We start from the raw sequence: 18,206 nt of genomic DNA, 5'->3' as shown, positions 1-18,206 counted from the left end.
ATTTAAAGAATTTCTTTTTTTTATTATTATTAGTTGTTCAAAACATTACATAGCTCTTGAAACATTTATGTATTTTTAAAAATGTTTTTGTTATATAAATGACTATATGTTCATGAAGTACTGCTTTTTATTTGATAATACTTCATGAACATTTTTCATTGTGATTTTCCAAAAACATGATTTAAGAAACAACTAGTTGGGCTGGGTGTGATGGTGCATGCCTATAATTCTAACAGCTCAGGACGATGAGATAGGAGGATTGAAAGTTCAAAGCCAACCTCAGCAACAGGGAGATGCTAAGCAACTCAGTGAGACTCTGTCTCTAAATAAAATACAAAAATAGGACTGAGGATGTGGATTAGTGGTTGAGTGCCCCTGAGTTCAATCCCTGGTACTACCCCCCACAAAAGAAATAACTACTTAACATATGGTTGTTTAGTTACAGCATAATTTATGTAACCATTCCTCCAGGTTTATATGTTTTAGGCAAAATTTAATATTTTACTATAATAAATAATAGTATTATAGTTATCTATTTAATTAAACATTTGTGGGCAAACTGTGATGATTTCCCTGAGATTAATCCCCATGAATAGAACTATTCTCAAGGTTTCTGAAAACTTTTAGTTTCTCAATATATCTTGCCACATTGATTCAGAAAAGTATACCAATTTATAACTATATAAATGTGTATATACACAATTTCAAAAGAATAGTTGGGAGATATCAACCAAAATAAATCAAAGAAAGAATGTTGTGTTTTTTACATAAAAAATAAAAATTGTCATTTAAATTATGTTTTTAATTGTCCAGAAAACAGGGTAGGGTGACTAACTGTTCTGGTTTACCCAGGACTGAGGGGTTTCCCACGATATGGAACTCTTCATTGATAAAACCAGGCAGCTCTAGACAAATTGGAGCTCAAATGACTACATAAGTATATTTTTTCTTATTTCCCATTTTTTTTTTACCCAAAATATGTAATATTATAAATGTATTTTTGTACTAATCATAAAATTTTAGAGCTGAATCAGACTTGGTTATTTCTAAGATTATTTTTTCCTCATTTTCTTTTTCTTTTAGACATTGGATCAGCAGCAGTTCTTCACAGAGGAGGAACTAAAAGAGTATGAAAATATTATTGCTTTACAAGAAGATGAACTTAAGAAGAAGGCTGATGAACTTCAGAAACAAAAAGAAGAGCTGCAGCGTCAGCATGATCAGCTTGAAGCTCAGAAGCAGGAATATCATCAGGTGGTATTTTGTGAAAGGATTATGACATTTGAATGAATGCTAGGGATTGGGAGTGTGGTGCAGTGGTAGAGTGCATGCTTGGCATGCATGAAGCCCTGGATTTGATCCCCACCTAGCACAGCCAAATAGCGAAAACAAAACCAAAAATAAGCAGGCATGGTGGCCCATGCCTGTAATGCCAGCAGATTGGGAGGTGGAGGGAGGAGGGTTGCAAGTTCAAAGCCAGCCTGAGCAATTTATCTAGGCCCTAAGCAACTTAGTGAGACCCTATCTCAAAATAAAAAGAATAAAAATAAAAAAGGCTGGGCCACCATACCTGGCCCTTAAACTTTTTTTTTTTTTTTTTTTTCCTGTGGTGCTGGCCACTGAACCCAGGGCCTTGTGCATATGAGGCAAGCACTCAAAGGGAAGGGAGGGGAGGGGAGGAGGCATGGGGGCAGAAAAGATGGTGGAATGAGATGGACATCATTACTCTAGTACATATAGGAGTGCACATATGGTGCGATGCTACATCACGTACAACAAGAGAGATGAAAAGTTGTGCTACAGTTGTGTACAATGAAATGCATTCTGCTGTCATATATACCTAATTTAAATAAGTAAATTAATTAATTAAAAAAAGGCCTGGGGATGTTGCTCAATGGTTAAATGCTACCGGGTTCAAATCCTGATACCAAAACAAAACAAAAAATTGATGTTAGGTGCTGTGCTAAAGCCTGTGTTTTTGTAAGATCCTTTTTCAATGTACTATTAGCTATTGTATTTTAAATTTTAGTATTTAAAAAATTACTTTGTACAATATTAATGTAAATTTTATAGTTTGAAAACAATTTTCAATTAGTTTTTGATGCTTTGTCAAAGGTCACATATATGTAAAAAATCAAATAATTCTTTTTTTTTTTTTTTTAATTTTTTATTGTTGGCTGTTCAAAACATTACATAGTTCTTTCAAATAATTCTTACTTTAAATATTTTCTTTTTCCATTCAACAGGCCATTCAGCAGATGGAACAGAAAAAATTGCAACAAGGAATTGCTCCATCAGGAACAACTGGAGAGTTGAAACCACGTATGTAATTTTGTTTATTTTTTAGGAAAATACACCACTATAAATTTCAATCCACATTTATTACAGATAGAGTATAATTTTAGATTTTTAAGATTTATGGTTTTTATATATTTGTAGAAATTGAGAAATTTGCATCACAGAAAAATGAAAGTCCTTCAAAAATTTTATGCATCAGCATTTTTGAAATGCTGTATAATTTGATAACCACATTTATTGTGAAATGATTTATTTCAACATTATTAATAAATTTTTCTAATCAATTATATTGATCTTACCAAAGTATGTGTTTTTAAATTGTAATCTATGATTCACTAAACATATTTTTAAAAAGACTTGTTAAATCTGTAAGTAAATGAATATTCATAATAAAGGAAGATATGTTTAAAATGAGAGCATATTTCTTTTGAACAGACATTTAAAGTTCCGAAGTCCACCAGAACTTGGAAGAAACCTGTTAACATCTGTTTCATCTTTTTACCTCCTTTCCTTGTTCTCCGCTCAATAAATATTTTAAAGCATATTCAGAATAAAGGAAGATATCTTTAAAACAGGAACACATGTTTTTGGACACAGACATTTAAGAATAAATCTACCATAACAAGGAAGAAAACACATTCATCATACCTCCCTTGTCTTCCCCTTGTTCTCCTTTAGTTTTTAAGTGGCCTCATGCCAGAATTTAATGAAAATATTATTAAGTGAGAAAGGTCTGTCTACTGCTTTGAAAATAAATAGTTCTCACTTACTCATAAAGATAGATATTCTTTTATGGGTGCTTATTATCCCTTCTTTCAATAAATGTCTTTTTGATATTATAAATTATTGTGAAAAGACCATACTATTCTCCAGAGTTTCCTGATAACTTTTGCCTATTTTTAGCAAAAACTGCTGGAAATTCTTAAAATGAATAGCTTTTTCTACGAATTCAGGTTAGTTTTCATTTGTATTTTTTCTGTATACTTTATCATTTAAGATTAGGTTCTGTTACTTATAACAGAAAACCAAAGATTATAGTGTTTTAAACTAAATAGAATTTCCCACCCCTTACATAGAAGAAATCTAGAAGTAGGTGGTTCTGAAGTTCCTGTCTTCCTCAGTGTGTGCTTTTTATCCTCAAGCTACCTCCGCTTTCACTGAGATTGCTGTTGGAGTCTGTGGGGAAGGGCAAGGAAAGACTTTCCTCAGTTGAATCAGCTTGAGGCAATTTTCTACAACCAGCAGCACTTAAATTTACATCTCATTGGCTAGAACTAAGTCACATAGCCAAACCTAGCTGGGGAGGCTGAAAAGTCCACACAGTAATGTGACTAACTAAAAGTTAGGGTTTTACTAAGAAGAAGGAAGGAGGAAGTGTTTGGTAGACAACTTATAGTTTTAACCTGAATCAGTCTAGATACTGAAGACTCTCTATGTATTCTTTTTCTGAGACAGAAAACACTCCTCCCATCCCAAAGAGAAACCACCAGAAATCTACTCCATCATTACATATTGGTTCTAAGACCATCATAGCTGGGTGTTTCCCCTTTCTTCAGGTTAGGTTATGGCTCCTTGAGTTATGACCACCTACTAACTGAAGGGCAAGTTTACTGCCCCCAAAGCACCACATACATAATGCATAGGTGTAGGGAAATAGCAAAACAAACAAACAAATAAACTAGCTTTTAGAAAAAGAAAGAATTGGAAATATAATGGACACTGATCCCTAGCAATTAAAAAGTACTGTTTGGCAAAAATAGTAATGTCTGCTGTGATCATGGATATACTCCTTATTTTGCCCTTCAGGTAACCCCAGTTCACTTTTCTGAGAGGAAGTCCCTTATTTAATGTCCTCAAGTCCTTGGCTTTACCCTATAGGAGGCTTTTATTGACCATTAATTTTCAGGGACATGTCTGCATGGGAATTGGAAACTGGAAGGTCTTAGAAATTCACTTCCTACTATTATGGGCTTGGAGGTGCCAGGATCGTTTTAGATAGTTAATAGCTACAGGTTGTTGCAAGCTAGGTTTGGTTGTTGTTATTTTGATTTTTTTGCCAAATAGTTCTCCCCAAACTTAAGAAGTTTCTGGGTATTTTTTCCCCCTTCAGTTATTTCCATGAGTAACCACAATCAAAGACATTTTTAACTTAGTTAAAAGACGGTTTTTAAGAAAGAACCTCTTTATTTACTTGCTGGCTTCTGTGCTCTTTCCATCCCTTCGGTCTTAAACAAATGATACCTACTTGAGACCCTTTCAGACTATAGTCTTGGATGGGATCGCAGCAGTCTTAATTTGATCTTTTCTCTGAGAATAGCTTCTATTACTAGGTAGAAAAAAAATTTTTTTTTCTCAGTCTTGGGGATTGAATCCAAGGACACTCTACCACTGAATTAACCCTTGGCCCTTTTTATTTTTGATTTTGACATAGGGTCTCCGTAGGTTGCACTGGCAGGACTCAAACTTATGATCCTCTTGCCTCAGCCTCCTGAATAGCTGGGATTATAGGCACATACCTGGCTGGCAGAAAATTCTTAAGAGAAGGTTCTTGAAAAATGTTAGCAGCTTCCTCAGAGCCTTTACTGATATAACGGTTTCAGTTGGAGTGCAGTAGTAGCTGACTTTTTCAATTCAAAGAGACATAGATTTGGGGCTTTCTCAATTGATATTGTAGGCAGAGAGAAGTTCCTTCAGCAAAGCTGTCTTGCCTTGTATCTGCAGACTTGTGAATCTTAGCCTGAGTTGCATTTATCTTGTATGCTTGGCCAGAAGCAGTCAGCACATGATAGCCTTCTGAAGTCCTACCACTACTTTGTCAGATACCTTAACCTTGGTTGGCAGGAGGTCTCATTGCCCAAAGTCCTATTTCCTCAACTATGCCATTCCCCACCTTCTGACTTTTTTTTTTTTTGGTGCTGGGGATCAAATCAACTGAGCTATGAACTCTGTGCCAACCCCATATTTAAGGTGCTTTTACTTGCTGCACTTTACTTTTAATTTTTACTACCAAATTTTTAATACCAAATCCTGTCTTTGTCAAGATTCTTGGTTGTAGTTAGTTGGATCTTCCTTCAGAAGATTATTCTGTATCTTTAAACAGAGGGTATTGATTAAGGAGTGTAGATCGCTCACAGAATCTTTGGGAGATTCTCAGATATCTTCTGAAGATACAAACCTAGGCTGGACTTCTAGAAACTACGTCACAAGAGTGTACCTTCAAAGGAGCTGCTGACTTTGGAACAGTCAAGAAGCTGCTTGCCAGATCAGGAAGCCACTTGCTGGGTTAGAACATTGTGAATAGTTGACAACTCCAGAACCACACGACCTCTGCCATGCTCTGTGCCGGGAAAACGGATACCTCCTGTTCTGCTTCTCTCTCCATGTAACTCTGTTCAGAGGAAAACCTCAAGTGAGTGCTCCTGATTGATTGCACCAATTGTATCTGGAACCCTCTCTATAAGGGAGTCTGGGAATTAACAGTGTTTGACTTTCCTACCTCTGTGTTATGAGAATGCATGTTAAAAGCAGGTTGAGCCAATCCACTCTAGAGCCTTATGATTTTTTTACATTGTTTCTCTTAACATTAATCATTTTTAAAAATTATTAGTCCTCATTTTAAGTATTTTAAAATAATCATTAATTCTGCTCGAAACATACCATAGACTTTCTTCCCCTTAAATCATCGATCTTAAAATTAAATATAGCAATTTAGAAAAGTTCTTTATATACTGGCTATAAAGCACACATACATACAGAAACTACTCAACGTAGTAATAGCCTCTGTTTCTTTAAAGATGGAGCAGAATTTCTATCTCTATTGTTTAAATTGTGGGCAATGTAGAAAGATGGTTTGAAACAATCTTTTATAGATGATTTCTGTGACTAGTGATAGGATTGGTATTATCTTGGTAAACTTCTTTAGATGGTGAACTGGGGTTAAAGTGGAAAGTAATTGAAAGAGAACTTTCTTTTGATGATTTTTGACATGAGAATAATGAATGGATATTAATGTAGACATATCATTATCATAGGTAGTTAGCTAATGATGAGCAGGAATAGAAGAAACCAAAGGGGACATCTGTAAAAAGACTCCTGACTGATGACTGACTCAGAGGACTTAATAGCCGTCATGTGATGCCATAAGGACATAATTCATACCTGTTTCACCCCTTTTGTGTGAGGGGGCTATAGAAGAAATCCATCTAAGGAAGATGGGAAGACTACTCAGAGTCACTGAATAGTACCATTGACTATGCCCTTTCCCCATATTCCACAAAAGGACATGTCACACTCCTCCGTAGATTGATGAGCACACATCATGTTCCTAGGATTGGGCATGCACCTGCAAGCTGCTCCAAGAGTCAGCTGACCTTTATAAAAACTTCACCCATGGTGCTAGGCCAGAGAGAGGTACTCCAGTACATAGGTCTTTGCCCTCAATTTTTACACAGTGCAGCATATGACTTCCCCCTAATGGGCAGCAGCTGAACAAGGAACCAGCCTAAAGAAGTGTGCTTACTGCCACTCCAAGGTTTCACATCACTGCACCATATCCTAACAAAAGCCTACAGCCTAACCATTGCTGTGCATTTCTGTCCCTAGCCAGTCTGCCCACCCCTCTTTCTAGGGTATCTCACTTTCTCTTGTCTTTACCTCACCTTGCAATAAACTTGCTCTAATTACCATCCCTGCCTTGTTGTACTTGTTTCTGTGCCAGGCCAATTTTCCTAATCATAGGTATTATACCCGAGGACCCAGGGTCACTCTACAGTTGACTTTCAGCCTCTGGTAACAACATCTCACGGTTTCCAGCAAATTATCATAATTTATATTATTCAAAAAAGAATTGTGAAACCTAAAATTACTTATGGACTTAAGTAATTCCATTTCCGGGCATTTATGACTGAATGTTACTTCTGAGAAAATTGCAAATATTATTCTTTATAGTTAATAGAAAATATTGGAGAAAAAAAGTATTGGGGCTAAATTTAATTTATGACATTCTATTTATTTCTTTAGATGTTAAATAGCTTTGGCTTAGCTAACTAAGTGGTATGTATTAGTAATTTTGAGTTTTATGTATGAATTTTCCTGAAACATAAATTTTATAGTACCCTTAGGTATATATTATTAAATTTGATTTTAGACAGGTGCAGTGACTCTACCTGTTCCAGTCATTTGGAAGAGAAAGTGAGGTAGGAGGATTTTTTGAGTCTAGGAGTTTGAAGCCAGATTGGGCAACATACCAAGACTCAATCTCAAAAAAGAAAAGAGCTGGGTGCAGTTGAAGCATACCTTTAATCCCAGCGATTTGGGAGGTTGGGGCAGGAGGATCACAAGTTCAAGGCCATCCTCAGCAACTCAGTGAGACCCTATTTCAAAACAAAAAAAGGATGGGGGATATAGCTTAATGGTAAAGTGCCTCTGGGTTCAATCTACAGTACTCCCCCTCCCCCCGCCAAAAAAAAAAAAAAAAGAAAAATTTGATTTTAAAAAAGATCATTATTCCTTAGACTTATTTATTTATTTATTTTTTAGTGTTGGGGATGGAACCCAGGGCCTTATGCATGCTAGGCAAATACTCTATCACTGAGCCATATCCCCACGTAAAAACTTTTTACTTTCTAAGTGAAATAAGCCAGTCCCAAAAAAGAAAGGCCAAATGTTCTCTCTGATATGTGGACACTAATCCACAAGAAGGGAAAATAGGGAAGGGAAGAATAGAAGTCCATTGGATTAGACAAAGGCAAACAAAGGGAAGGGAGTGGAGAGGGGAATAGGAAAGACAGTAGAATTAACTGGAACATAAATTTCCTGTCCTTAGATTTTAACACACAACCAGGGTAACTCTGCGTCATGTACAACCATAAGAATAGATCCTAATTAGAATTTGTTAAACTATGTATATATAATACGCCAAAATATACTTTACTGTCATGTATATCTAAAAAGAACAAATTAAAAAATTAAAAAAAAAGCAGTGGTTAAAAAAAGTTCCTTTGAGACATGGCCATATATTTTTTAACCAAGATTTGCTTACAACAGCATTATTTTTATGATAATGAACAGATTTATATTGCCATAAGCCTAAGTGCAAATCTTTTTTCACATATAAGAGAGTGTTAGTATTTTATGATAATGTGATTTTAAGAAATCTGGTTTTTTTTAGGGCAAATTTTTGAGAAGCCCAGTTTGGTTAGTACATAAATTTTAATCTTTATCTTATAGCTGTGAGGTACAATCAAGAAGAAATTTAAAAAGAACCAGAATTAGATGATGAAATTCATCATGTTCATGCAACAATTTTATCCCCTGAAGAAACTGCTGAAGAAGTCTACCTTCACCCTTTAACCACTGGTGCCTCAACTAAATACTTTTTAAATTCACAGATTTTGTTGAAATTGGTTAACTGAGGTATTAAAATGCAAAGTTTGCTTTTTCCTTCCTTGTGGATGATATAATCGAGACAGCAATGAGAACCTGCTTTCTGAGATGTGGTATTTGAAGACAATTCGATCCTATTTTTGCTTTTCTTTTTTAAAAAACAAAATATTATTAATAGAATCCAAATCTTTCCTTACCCACTTTTAAAATTATTATTATTATTTTTAATTTTTATTTTTTAGTTGTTGATAGACCTTTTTTTTTTTTTATTTATATATGGTGCTGAGAATCGAACCCAGTGCCTCACACATGTTAGGCAAGTATACCACTGCTGAGCCACAGCCCCAGTCCCTTAATTTTATTTTTTAAATGAGTGATTATCTATGAATTCATAAACATTGCTTAGGGAATCCAAGTACTGAGCCAGAACAAGCAGCAATAGCAAATGGCAAAGACACCAGATTGAAAAATCTGGACTTACAGTTCAAGAGCTGCCAACCTGTTTAATGAATAGCAAAACAAAACCAATGAAGCTTTTGATTTAATTGTAGGAACTTAAGAGTTATTCAAATATTTCCCAGAGAACTACATAGAAGAACAACTGCACTTCATGTTTACAGGTATTTATAATTTTCACAGAGCTCTTAGTAAACATTTTAATTGATGTCAGTCATGTGCCCAAGGAGGATGAATGCCTCAGCTTGGTTATCAGCTAGCTCTTGACTGGGTACTTTTCCCTACATAATCACCCATTTGGTTGCCCTCAAAGCTCTGCATGCCTGTGTAAACAAGTTTTGTTTTGTTATAATCTATTGTACACAATGGGTTTGACTTTTGCTGTGCAAATTTGCTTATCTAATTTTATTTTATCTTTAGTACTAAGTATATTTGCCTGGCCTTTCCAGGTTTATGAATATATATACTCAAAGTGTTAAAATATTTATTTTCCAATTCTTAAGATTTTGCTACTCAATCGAATTTTAAAGTAAGTAACAATTTATTTTCTACATGATTTCAAAGTTATAACCTGTCCAAATGATTTAAAAATGAGAGAAAAAAATTCATCTAGTTTTCTTTGCCGTCTCCCATGAAGCATTATAGTTAACATGTTATATTTTTTCTAGTCCATTTTAAATGTTCAGTTTTAGTGATGCCAAAGTATGTGCCTTTGTGTTAAGTTCCTACCCTCACTTTAGAATCCCTATGTGTGGGATATGAAACATACAACCCGGATATCCTGATTTTCTATCATGTCGCTGTATCTATATTGCTGTTCACTATGACTCTTCAATTGTTACAATAACTTGGGTTTGCTTTACTTCTTACCCTTTCTGTTCTTGGTGGTGTTGCTTTCTAAATATTTTCTTATTCAAGTGGTAATGTATAGATTATTTCTTTTTTAAAACATATTTATCATGTCCTTTAATGTTTTACACATTTTAATGGTAGTATTGAAGCATTTTGCCAAACATGATCATTTATAACCTCTACCATCTTTGTGTAGTGATTTCTTCTTGTTCTGTAGCATTGAATAGTATATTTTACAAGTTTGTCTTACTTTATTTCTTTGACTAAATCTCAGCTGTAATCCTTTGTGCATTTCTTATTTCTCTTGGTGTTTGTGTGTTTTTATTCTCTTTGAGACTCCTTGTATGTTTCATTGAGATTCAAAGCTGATTTGGGGAGAAAGAAAAGCACCTCTGTAGATAGGTCAGCTTTTTTGAGCTGGCTAGACAAACAGGCAGTTCTTCCTAAGTGGGTTCTGCCCATTGGAGAGCACTTCTCACCCTGCAACAGAATCTCTAACTCATGGTATGCATCTTCAACTCCTCACTCCTCTTTGACAGAGTGAGCCAGCTATGGATAGATATGTAACAGACTGTGATGGATGTCCCTTGCTCAATTCTTTTTTTTTTTTTTTTTTTGGTACTCTTTTTAATAATAGTTTTAAAAATAAGCAAAAGCCCATCCACTGTAATTTTTATACCCCACCAAATGTTCTCTGTAATATCATTAATAAAGAAAAATGTTTTTTGGTACAGAAAAACCAGGACATGAATTGGGCAATTTCTGATTAGAAAAGAAGTAGCATAGTGTGTTTTTTTCATTTTCTTTTTTCCATATTTTTATTGGTGAGTTATGTTATTCATAATGATGGGATTCAGATTCATTGTTACATATTTGTACATGGACATCATAAGCATAGTGTGTTGTTTCTTCATTACATTTGATGACCCGAGTTTCAATCATGTTCTTTTCCTTCCCAGGCACTCTCCCATTTTCACACCCCCCCCACCTTTTTTTTTTTTGAGACAGAGTCTTACTATGTTGCCCAAACTGGCCTTGAACTCAAGATCCTTCAGCCTTAGCCTCCCTAGAAGGTGGCATTATATGCATGCACCACCACTCCTGGCTTATTTTCCCAGTTTTGTATTAACTTTTCCACTCTTGCATTTCTCATGTACTTTCTTATTATTGGAGAAAGTTTTAAGAGATACAGGATATTATAGCACCATTTTCAGACTTAAAATTTCATAGTAAGCTTCATGGGACTTATCACCAGGGCTTTCAGAGAAATTCTCCTCACAATTCCAAGCCATTCATCTTTTCTCTAAGGGAGTCTGTTTTATTACTAATTAAGATATGGTAACTTTGTTTAAAACAAATTGATTTTTGAAAGATTTATATAAAAGGTAAAAAAGGCTAAATATGTTATTCTAAGGACAACAACTTGAAGTCAGTTAATACCCAGAGCAACTGTTTCATTCTTCTGTGGTGACATAGTTTTATCTGCGCCTCTCCTCCCAGTTCACAGCCTAAGAATTGAAAAACCTGGAGGCTGAAGGTGAAGAAAGAGCCCCTCTTGAGTGAAGGCGGGTCTTCTGAAACCAAGATCTTTTAGTACACATAAAAGTCATAAGCCCTTGTAACTCTAAAAATAGCTTCTGTTCAGTAAATGCTATGTACCAACTTGTATAGCTTCTGATTAAAGATCAATTTTTTGGATGGAATATGTGTATTTATGTGAAAGCTTGTGCCTAAAATAGGTTTGAATAGAAGACCATACATTGTCTTTCGAAATTAAAACTGGAAAAAAGATTTTTTTCATTATTGCTTTTCATTTTAATGATGGAAACTAGTGCTGTATAATGCATATTTTTCCAATATTATGTTTAACACCCATTTAATAAGATGATTTATACATCCCATTTTAAAGTCAGGCTTTTAAATACCTTTTTAGTGTGTGTGTGTGTGTGTGTGTGTGTGTATAAATAAATTCTTTTTTTTTTTTGGTTGTAGATGAACACAATGCCTTTATTTTATTTATTTTTATGTGGTTCTGAGGATTGAACCCAGTGTTTCACACATGCCAGGCAAGTGCTCTACTACTGAGCCACAACCTCAGCCCCTTTTGTTGTTACTAATTTGGGGAAGAATTTTGCAAGTTTTTTCAATTTAAATGTTGAATTAAAAATATAACCTTTTGCTGGGTGTGGTGGCACATGCCTGTAATCCCAGTGACTCAAGAGGCTGAGAATGGTGATTCCAAGTTCAAGGCCAGCGTCACAAACTTAACCAGGCCCTCAGCAATTTAGTGAGACCTTGTTTCAAAATAAAAAAGGTTGGGGGATGTAGCTCAATTGTAAAGTGCCTCTGGGTTACATCCCCAGTACCCAAGAAATTGTATACACACACACACATTTTATAAACGTGGCTGTTAATTTTAAATTTTGAAAAAAAAATCTACTGCCTTGAAGATTAGATATAATTCTTCTTGGCTTGTTTAGACATTTTAACTTTTTAATATTTCAAATCAACAATTGGATTTTAATGTGATACAGAATCAGACAGATTTTATACAATTTTTGTTATGTTTGAATTCATTTTTTGAATATATTGTAAAAATTATTCCATTTCAGTATTTATTAGAAAGTATTATTCTAGTTATCATTTATATGTTCTTTTTAAATTATATTAAATGTAAAATCAAGAAAATATGTAGTATTTGTTGTAATTTTCTGAGGGAAAAAAATTGGCAACATTGAAAAAATGTGTTGCTGGAGATGTAGCTCAGTGTTAGAGCACTTGCCTGAGATGAGGGAGCCCCTTGGTTCAGTCCCCAGCACCACAAAAATAAGAAGATGCCTCTGGGTCTCACAGCGAGAGCTTCTAGCCACCCCTGCTCCCACTCACCTGGCCTTCTGGGTGCTCAAAGGATGTGGAGTAGAGAGAATCAGATATGAAACAACCCTTACAGTGTTAATTTCTGCTTTCTTAAGGACCCAGGGGGGTGTAACAGTAACGTAAAAATAATGTGTTCTTTAATTTGTATCTTAGGACATTTAGACTAAAATAATGTAGGCTTGTTATATCCATTTGTCAAAGTAGGAAATGGAGGCTCAGGAAAGTTGGGTAAGTTCCCTAGTCACAAGGCTAATAAGTGGTAGCTGGGAAGTCAGTCAACCAGGGTCCCTACAGCCCTGCCTGAGCACTCCCCATCTCTACCTCAGGCTAGGATGCCTGGGCCTGCTGCCTACCAGATAGAGGGTTGGGTTTGTCCGCAGGCAAAGTTGTCCAGTAATATCATTGCCTCTTGTAAAACCTTGTCTCCATCCCCAACCCCACACCTGGCCTCTGGATCTCTCTGGTCCCCATTGTAACCTCTTCAACCTTGTATTGGCCTCTACTGGTCTGCAAATCCTAGGAATTATCCTAACTTTGCTGGGAGGGGTGAAGGCCCTGGTTTCCTAAGTCCTGCCCATGTGGAAAGTGACTACATTTACTGGCAACCACATTGTGGAGGCCAAGGTGGTATGAGCACGGCTGTGTATGTCTGACAGAGTCAAAGTATTGGATACAGTGCAAAGTGTGCCATTTGTAATGTGCACCCCTCTGTTGTCACCATCCTTATGACCCTACTCTGCCTGCTGGTTTTCCTGGCCAGGACCAAGTGCACTACCTGTGTAGATAAGGATTTCAAGATCCACCTAGTGCTCATCTTTGGGATCAAATTTGTCATCTCTGGGGTCCTGATCCATTACAGCCCCCTGGTGACCAAGGCCCAAAAGTGAGAGCTGGGAACCTCTGCTGCTGTATAGAGGATTGCTGTGCTGTACTTACCCTTCTAGAGAGTCCCAGGGTTCCAACAACTGCCTAGCTGGCTATTTAGCATCTCTCCTGTATTATCCCTCTGGGGAACCCTCTGAGTACCTCACCAAAAATTATATCTGATGTTGGGGGTGGAATGAGGGTTCCATTGGCTAGGGAGACTTGGTCCCGGAATTGAACCCATCAAGAGATGGTGATGTCTGACAACTTTGGGGTTCTGTTTTTTTTTTTTTTTTAATTTTTCTTTTTGGTACCAGGACTTGAACCCAGGGGCACTTAACATCCCCTTTATATATGTGTGTGTGTATGTATTTGTAGGTGGACACCATACCTTTATTCTATTTATTAATATGTGGTGCTGAGGATCAAACCCAGTGTTTCACACATGCTGGGCAAGCACTCTACCATTGAGCGACAACCCTAGCCCAACATCCCCTTTTTTTATATTTTATTTTGAGACAGGGTCTCTCTAAGTTGCTTAGGATCTCACTGTTGCCGAGAGTGGCTTTGAACTCAGTGATCCTCCTGTCTCGGCCTCTGGGATTACAGGTGTGCGCCCCCACGCCCAGTACTTTTTGCTGTTTTTTATGGGAGAGGAGGAGGTGTCTTTTAAAATCTGTTTGATAACTGAAATGAAAATGATCTAGACTTTTACTTGGGCTCTGCTGTTAACATTTCTCATCTTTGAATGATGAAGCCAAAGAGATGATGCTTGAGTGTTTAAATCTTTCTTCACTGTTAGCATACCCATTTTGAGAGCCAACCTGCAGCTCTGGAATCAATGTAGAGGCTGCTCGCTGCTCTGGCCTTTGTGACCACAGATGGTCTGCAAGAGTCCTGCCGCTGCTGGGTGCTTGAGTTTCCTTAGACTTGCAGGGATAGCTATACCCCTTCCTGGTCAGGCTTCTCCTCATCCTCAGAAAGCTTCATGATACATTACCAAAGGACTGTCCACCCCATCTTCTGACCACTGGCTCCTCTATCATTACCACATCTCCTGCCTGAGTCAGGTCCCAACAGTGCCATAAACTCTCCACCCACACCTCCAATCCTGCACACTTTGCCTATGTCTGTCCCACATTCACACTCATGAGGTTTTACTAAATAAAACATGCTTTGTTAATTTGGAAAAAAAAAGATAACAATCTGGGATCACACGTTGCATTTAGTTGGGTATGTGTTTATTAGTGTGAAGGATGGAAAGTCCAAGCCTATCCAAAAAAATTGCAATAATATTATAATGAGTTCTAGTATGTCCTGTTCTCATACACTCTCTGAGTAAAATTCTTTTCTATGTTAACTGACAGTGAAGAAAGATATGCATGTACACTAATCTGTATGTACACATATGTATAACGTATAAATATTTCCACGTGTTAGCATCTGTTTCTTGATAAAATTAGTTCTTACTAATGATGTCTCCAGTACCCTCCATCTGCTTATTTATTTAACTCCTGTATTCATGTACAGCAGTATCTGTTGTTAACCTGAACTGCTGTGAGAAAGTCTTACCAATTAGAGTACTTACTTGCAGCTCCTTTAGCCTTTAATCTTACTCAGTTCATTTGCAAAGTTACTTTGTAAGCACCATTCTGCAATCTCCTGCTTCCTATATTTGAAATACAGTTAGGCTCACTTGTCAGTTTGCATTTTTTCTTGGGATTCTTGGAACTGCTAATTTTTTTTTTAAACTTGCACACCTAAAGGTTCACTCTGCATTATACAGTTCTACAGATTTTGACAAATGCGTCCATCATTAGAGTATCATAGAGAATAGGTTCACTACCTTAAATTATTCTATGATTCATCAATTTTTCCCTCCCACTGAGCCCTTGCAACACTGATCTTTTTCCTATCTCTCTACTTTTACCTTTTCCAGAATATATCTGTATCTACTGCTGGAATTTGTTGTTCTTTTCATAATTACACTGAGGAGTCATTCAGTAATCCAGTATGTAGTCTTTTCAGGCTGACTTTGTTCATTCAGCAGTTTATACTTAGGGTTCCTTTTTTTATTGTGTCTTTCCTTTTTGGAGGTACTGTGGACTGCATCCAGGGGGTTCCATCACTGAGCTACATCCCCAGTCCTTTTTATTCCTTTGTTTTTGGAGGGGGTGGGATTGAACCACGCTTAGCAGGCATTTTACCACTGAGAAATATCTCCAGCCCCTCCTTTTAATTTTTAAATTTTGACACAGGGTTTCACTAAGTTGCTCAGAGTTATCTTAAACTTGTTATACTCTTGCCTCAGTCTCCTGAGTCCCTGGGATAATAGACATGCACCATGGTGCTTGGCTTCCTTCATTTTTTTTTTTTTTTTGTCCTTGATTGCTTTGGGTTCCCCCCACCCCAATCCTTGAATGGGAGCAGTATGTGCATTTGTAGTCCCAACTACTCAGGAGGCCAAATCCGTGAGTTTGAGGTCTATATAGGCCTGTCTGAGCCTAGCAATCCTGTGGAAAGTCAGAAATTGGGAGCATTTTGCCTGGGGGAACACAGGTTAGAGAGGCTGGAGAGAGCTAAGCTCTGCCCAGCTCCTTGAGTCCTGAAGTGCATGGGACAGATGGGGCTGCTACAGCGGGTCAGAAGGTTGGAAGAGGGTGTGATGACATCTTGCTCTTGGCTTGCCCAGCCGTCTGGTCTTGCACCCACTGGGCTCCAAGGCCCACTTGGGTCAGCACTCACTGGGCCCCAGCACCAGTCTGGTCCCTGACTCCCTCCCAAGTCCATCATCCACTGATCCCCTGGTCCTGTCAGGTCCAGCACCCAACAGGGGGCCCTCTGGTTCCTCAATCCCCAGTCTCCCAATCTTGCCATAGCTACCAACCTGGTTCAGCATTCAGTACCTGGTCTTGATCCACCTAATATAGAACAGTGCTACATGACAGGCACATAGTTCCCAGCACTCAGTCCTCAGGATGGCCTGGGAGAGAAGTACATGACTGGGAATTTGAAAGGGCAGGGGTGGGGGCTGGATAGATTGAGTTTGGAGAGTAAATCATAGACCAGGAGTTGTGGGGTCCACAGATGATGTAAGGGGCTAAGATCAGGCTCCTACATCACATGATTAGAACCCAAAGAAGATTCCTGGGATACAGCCTTCCAACATGGACCGACAATTGCTATACCTCTCCTCCAGGAGCTCCGCCTCCAGGACTAACCTTTCTACCCTAGCAACCCTCACCATCCTGAGGGTGGAGCTACCATCAAACTTCAGACAATACCACCTATAGGCTGAGAGGGGAAGCTGAGAAACTTTTGAACTCCAACAGAAACAACTGTTAATTTTACATTGAGTTTTTTTCTTTTCTTCTTTTTTCTCTCTCATATCTCTACTATTTTTTAAAACTAAATATTTTTCATGCATCAGTTTATTTGCCTGCACTCTAGAACATTCTTAACAAAATATTCCATAAGAATGACATTTTTTAAAAAAGTAAAAACCAGCAAAGGGAGGAACTGGGAAGTCTGAATAGTATATTACAATTTTGTTGTGTATTCTCTTATTTTTTCTTTTAAATTTTTTTCTTCTCTTACTTTATATTTTTCCTCTCACTTGTCTGTTTCCCTGGATTCTCTTTCTCTCTTTTCTTCTGTTAACAGCCAACCTCTATTGATTTCTCTTTTACTCTTCCTATACTCTTCTATCTTCTCTCCTCTTTCCTCATAAACATCATGTTGTACACTACTTCTGTTATTTCTTTGTCCATCATTAGAAATTGTAAACCCTTTTGCAGACTTACTGTTGATACTGTAGACAATACTTGAAAACATCATTTCTGTTTATTGCAACAAAACTGTAGACATCTTAATAGAAGCTATTTGGTTTAAGGCTGTATATTGTTTGCATTGGGTGCTGTTAATATTGGTCTCCCCCTTAAAGGCAAGGTACTGGGAACCTTCAGGGACACTGTAAGTCTACAGGGTAGAAACTTTACTGCCTCATATCCAAACTGCTAGAAACACAAACAACATGAAAAAACAAGGGAACGAAGAACCCCAAACAAAACAAGATGTTCTAATAATAGAATCCATTGACAACACAGTAGAAGAAATCTCAAAGAAGGAGTTTATAATGTACATAGTTAATCTGATCTGCAATATAAAGGTTGATATAAGAAATGAAATCAGAGATAAATTTCAGGAGGTAAACAATCATATCAATAAAGAGAGACTCTGAAAAGAAATCAAATAGACATCCTTGAAATGAAGGAATCAATAAACCAAATTAAAACTTCAGTGGAAACTATCACCAACAGACTAGACTTGGAAGGCAGAACCTCAGGCAATAAAGATAAAATATATAATCTTGAAAATAAAGTTGACCATGCAGAGAATATTGTAATGGAACTTCCAACAATTATGGAACAACACGAAAAGACTAAATTTAAGATTTATTGGGATAGGTGAAGGCA

The 18,206-nt window shown here is 36.9% G+C and overlaps 1 protein-coding gene and 1 pseudogene across 3 annotated transcripts in view; both read left to right on the top strand.

Moving 5' to 3' along the window:
* Positions 1-3,075, top strand: part of Nucb2 (nucleobindin 2) — a 52,853-nt gene extending 49,778 nt beyond the window's left edge. For all 3 annotated transcript variants that reach the window (XM_046438168.2, XM_046438169.2, XM_046438170.2), the window contains 3 exons: positions 1,084-1,254; positions 2,247-2,322; positions 2,734-3,075. In XM_046438168.2, the coding sequence (XP_046294124.2) occupies positions 1,084-1,254; positions 2,247-2,322; positions 2,734-2,741 (255 nt within the window). In that variant the 3' untranslated portion in view covers positions 2,742-3,075. The remainder of the gene's footprint in view (positions 1-1,083; positions 1,255-2,246; positions 2,323-2,733) is intronic.
* A 9,999-nt stretch (positions 3,076-13,074) lies between these two features.
* On the top strand, positions 13,075-14,354 carry LOC124088388 (claudin-6-like; annotated as a pseudogene).
* The last annotated feature ends 3,852 nt before the right edge of the window (positions 14,355-18,206 follow it).

This window comes from Marmota monax, unplaced genomic scaffold (genome assembly GCF_021218885.2).
Source record: "Marmota monax isolate L192 unplaced genomic scaffold, Marmota_monax_Labrador192_F-V1.1 WCK01_AAM20220418_F8-fsc00061, whole genome shotgun sequence".
NCBI classification, from domain to species: Eukaryota; Metazoa; Chordata; class Mammalia; order Rodentia; family Sciuridae; genus Marmota; species Marmota monax.
This window is presented reverse-complemented; position numbering and strand designations above follow the sequence as displayed.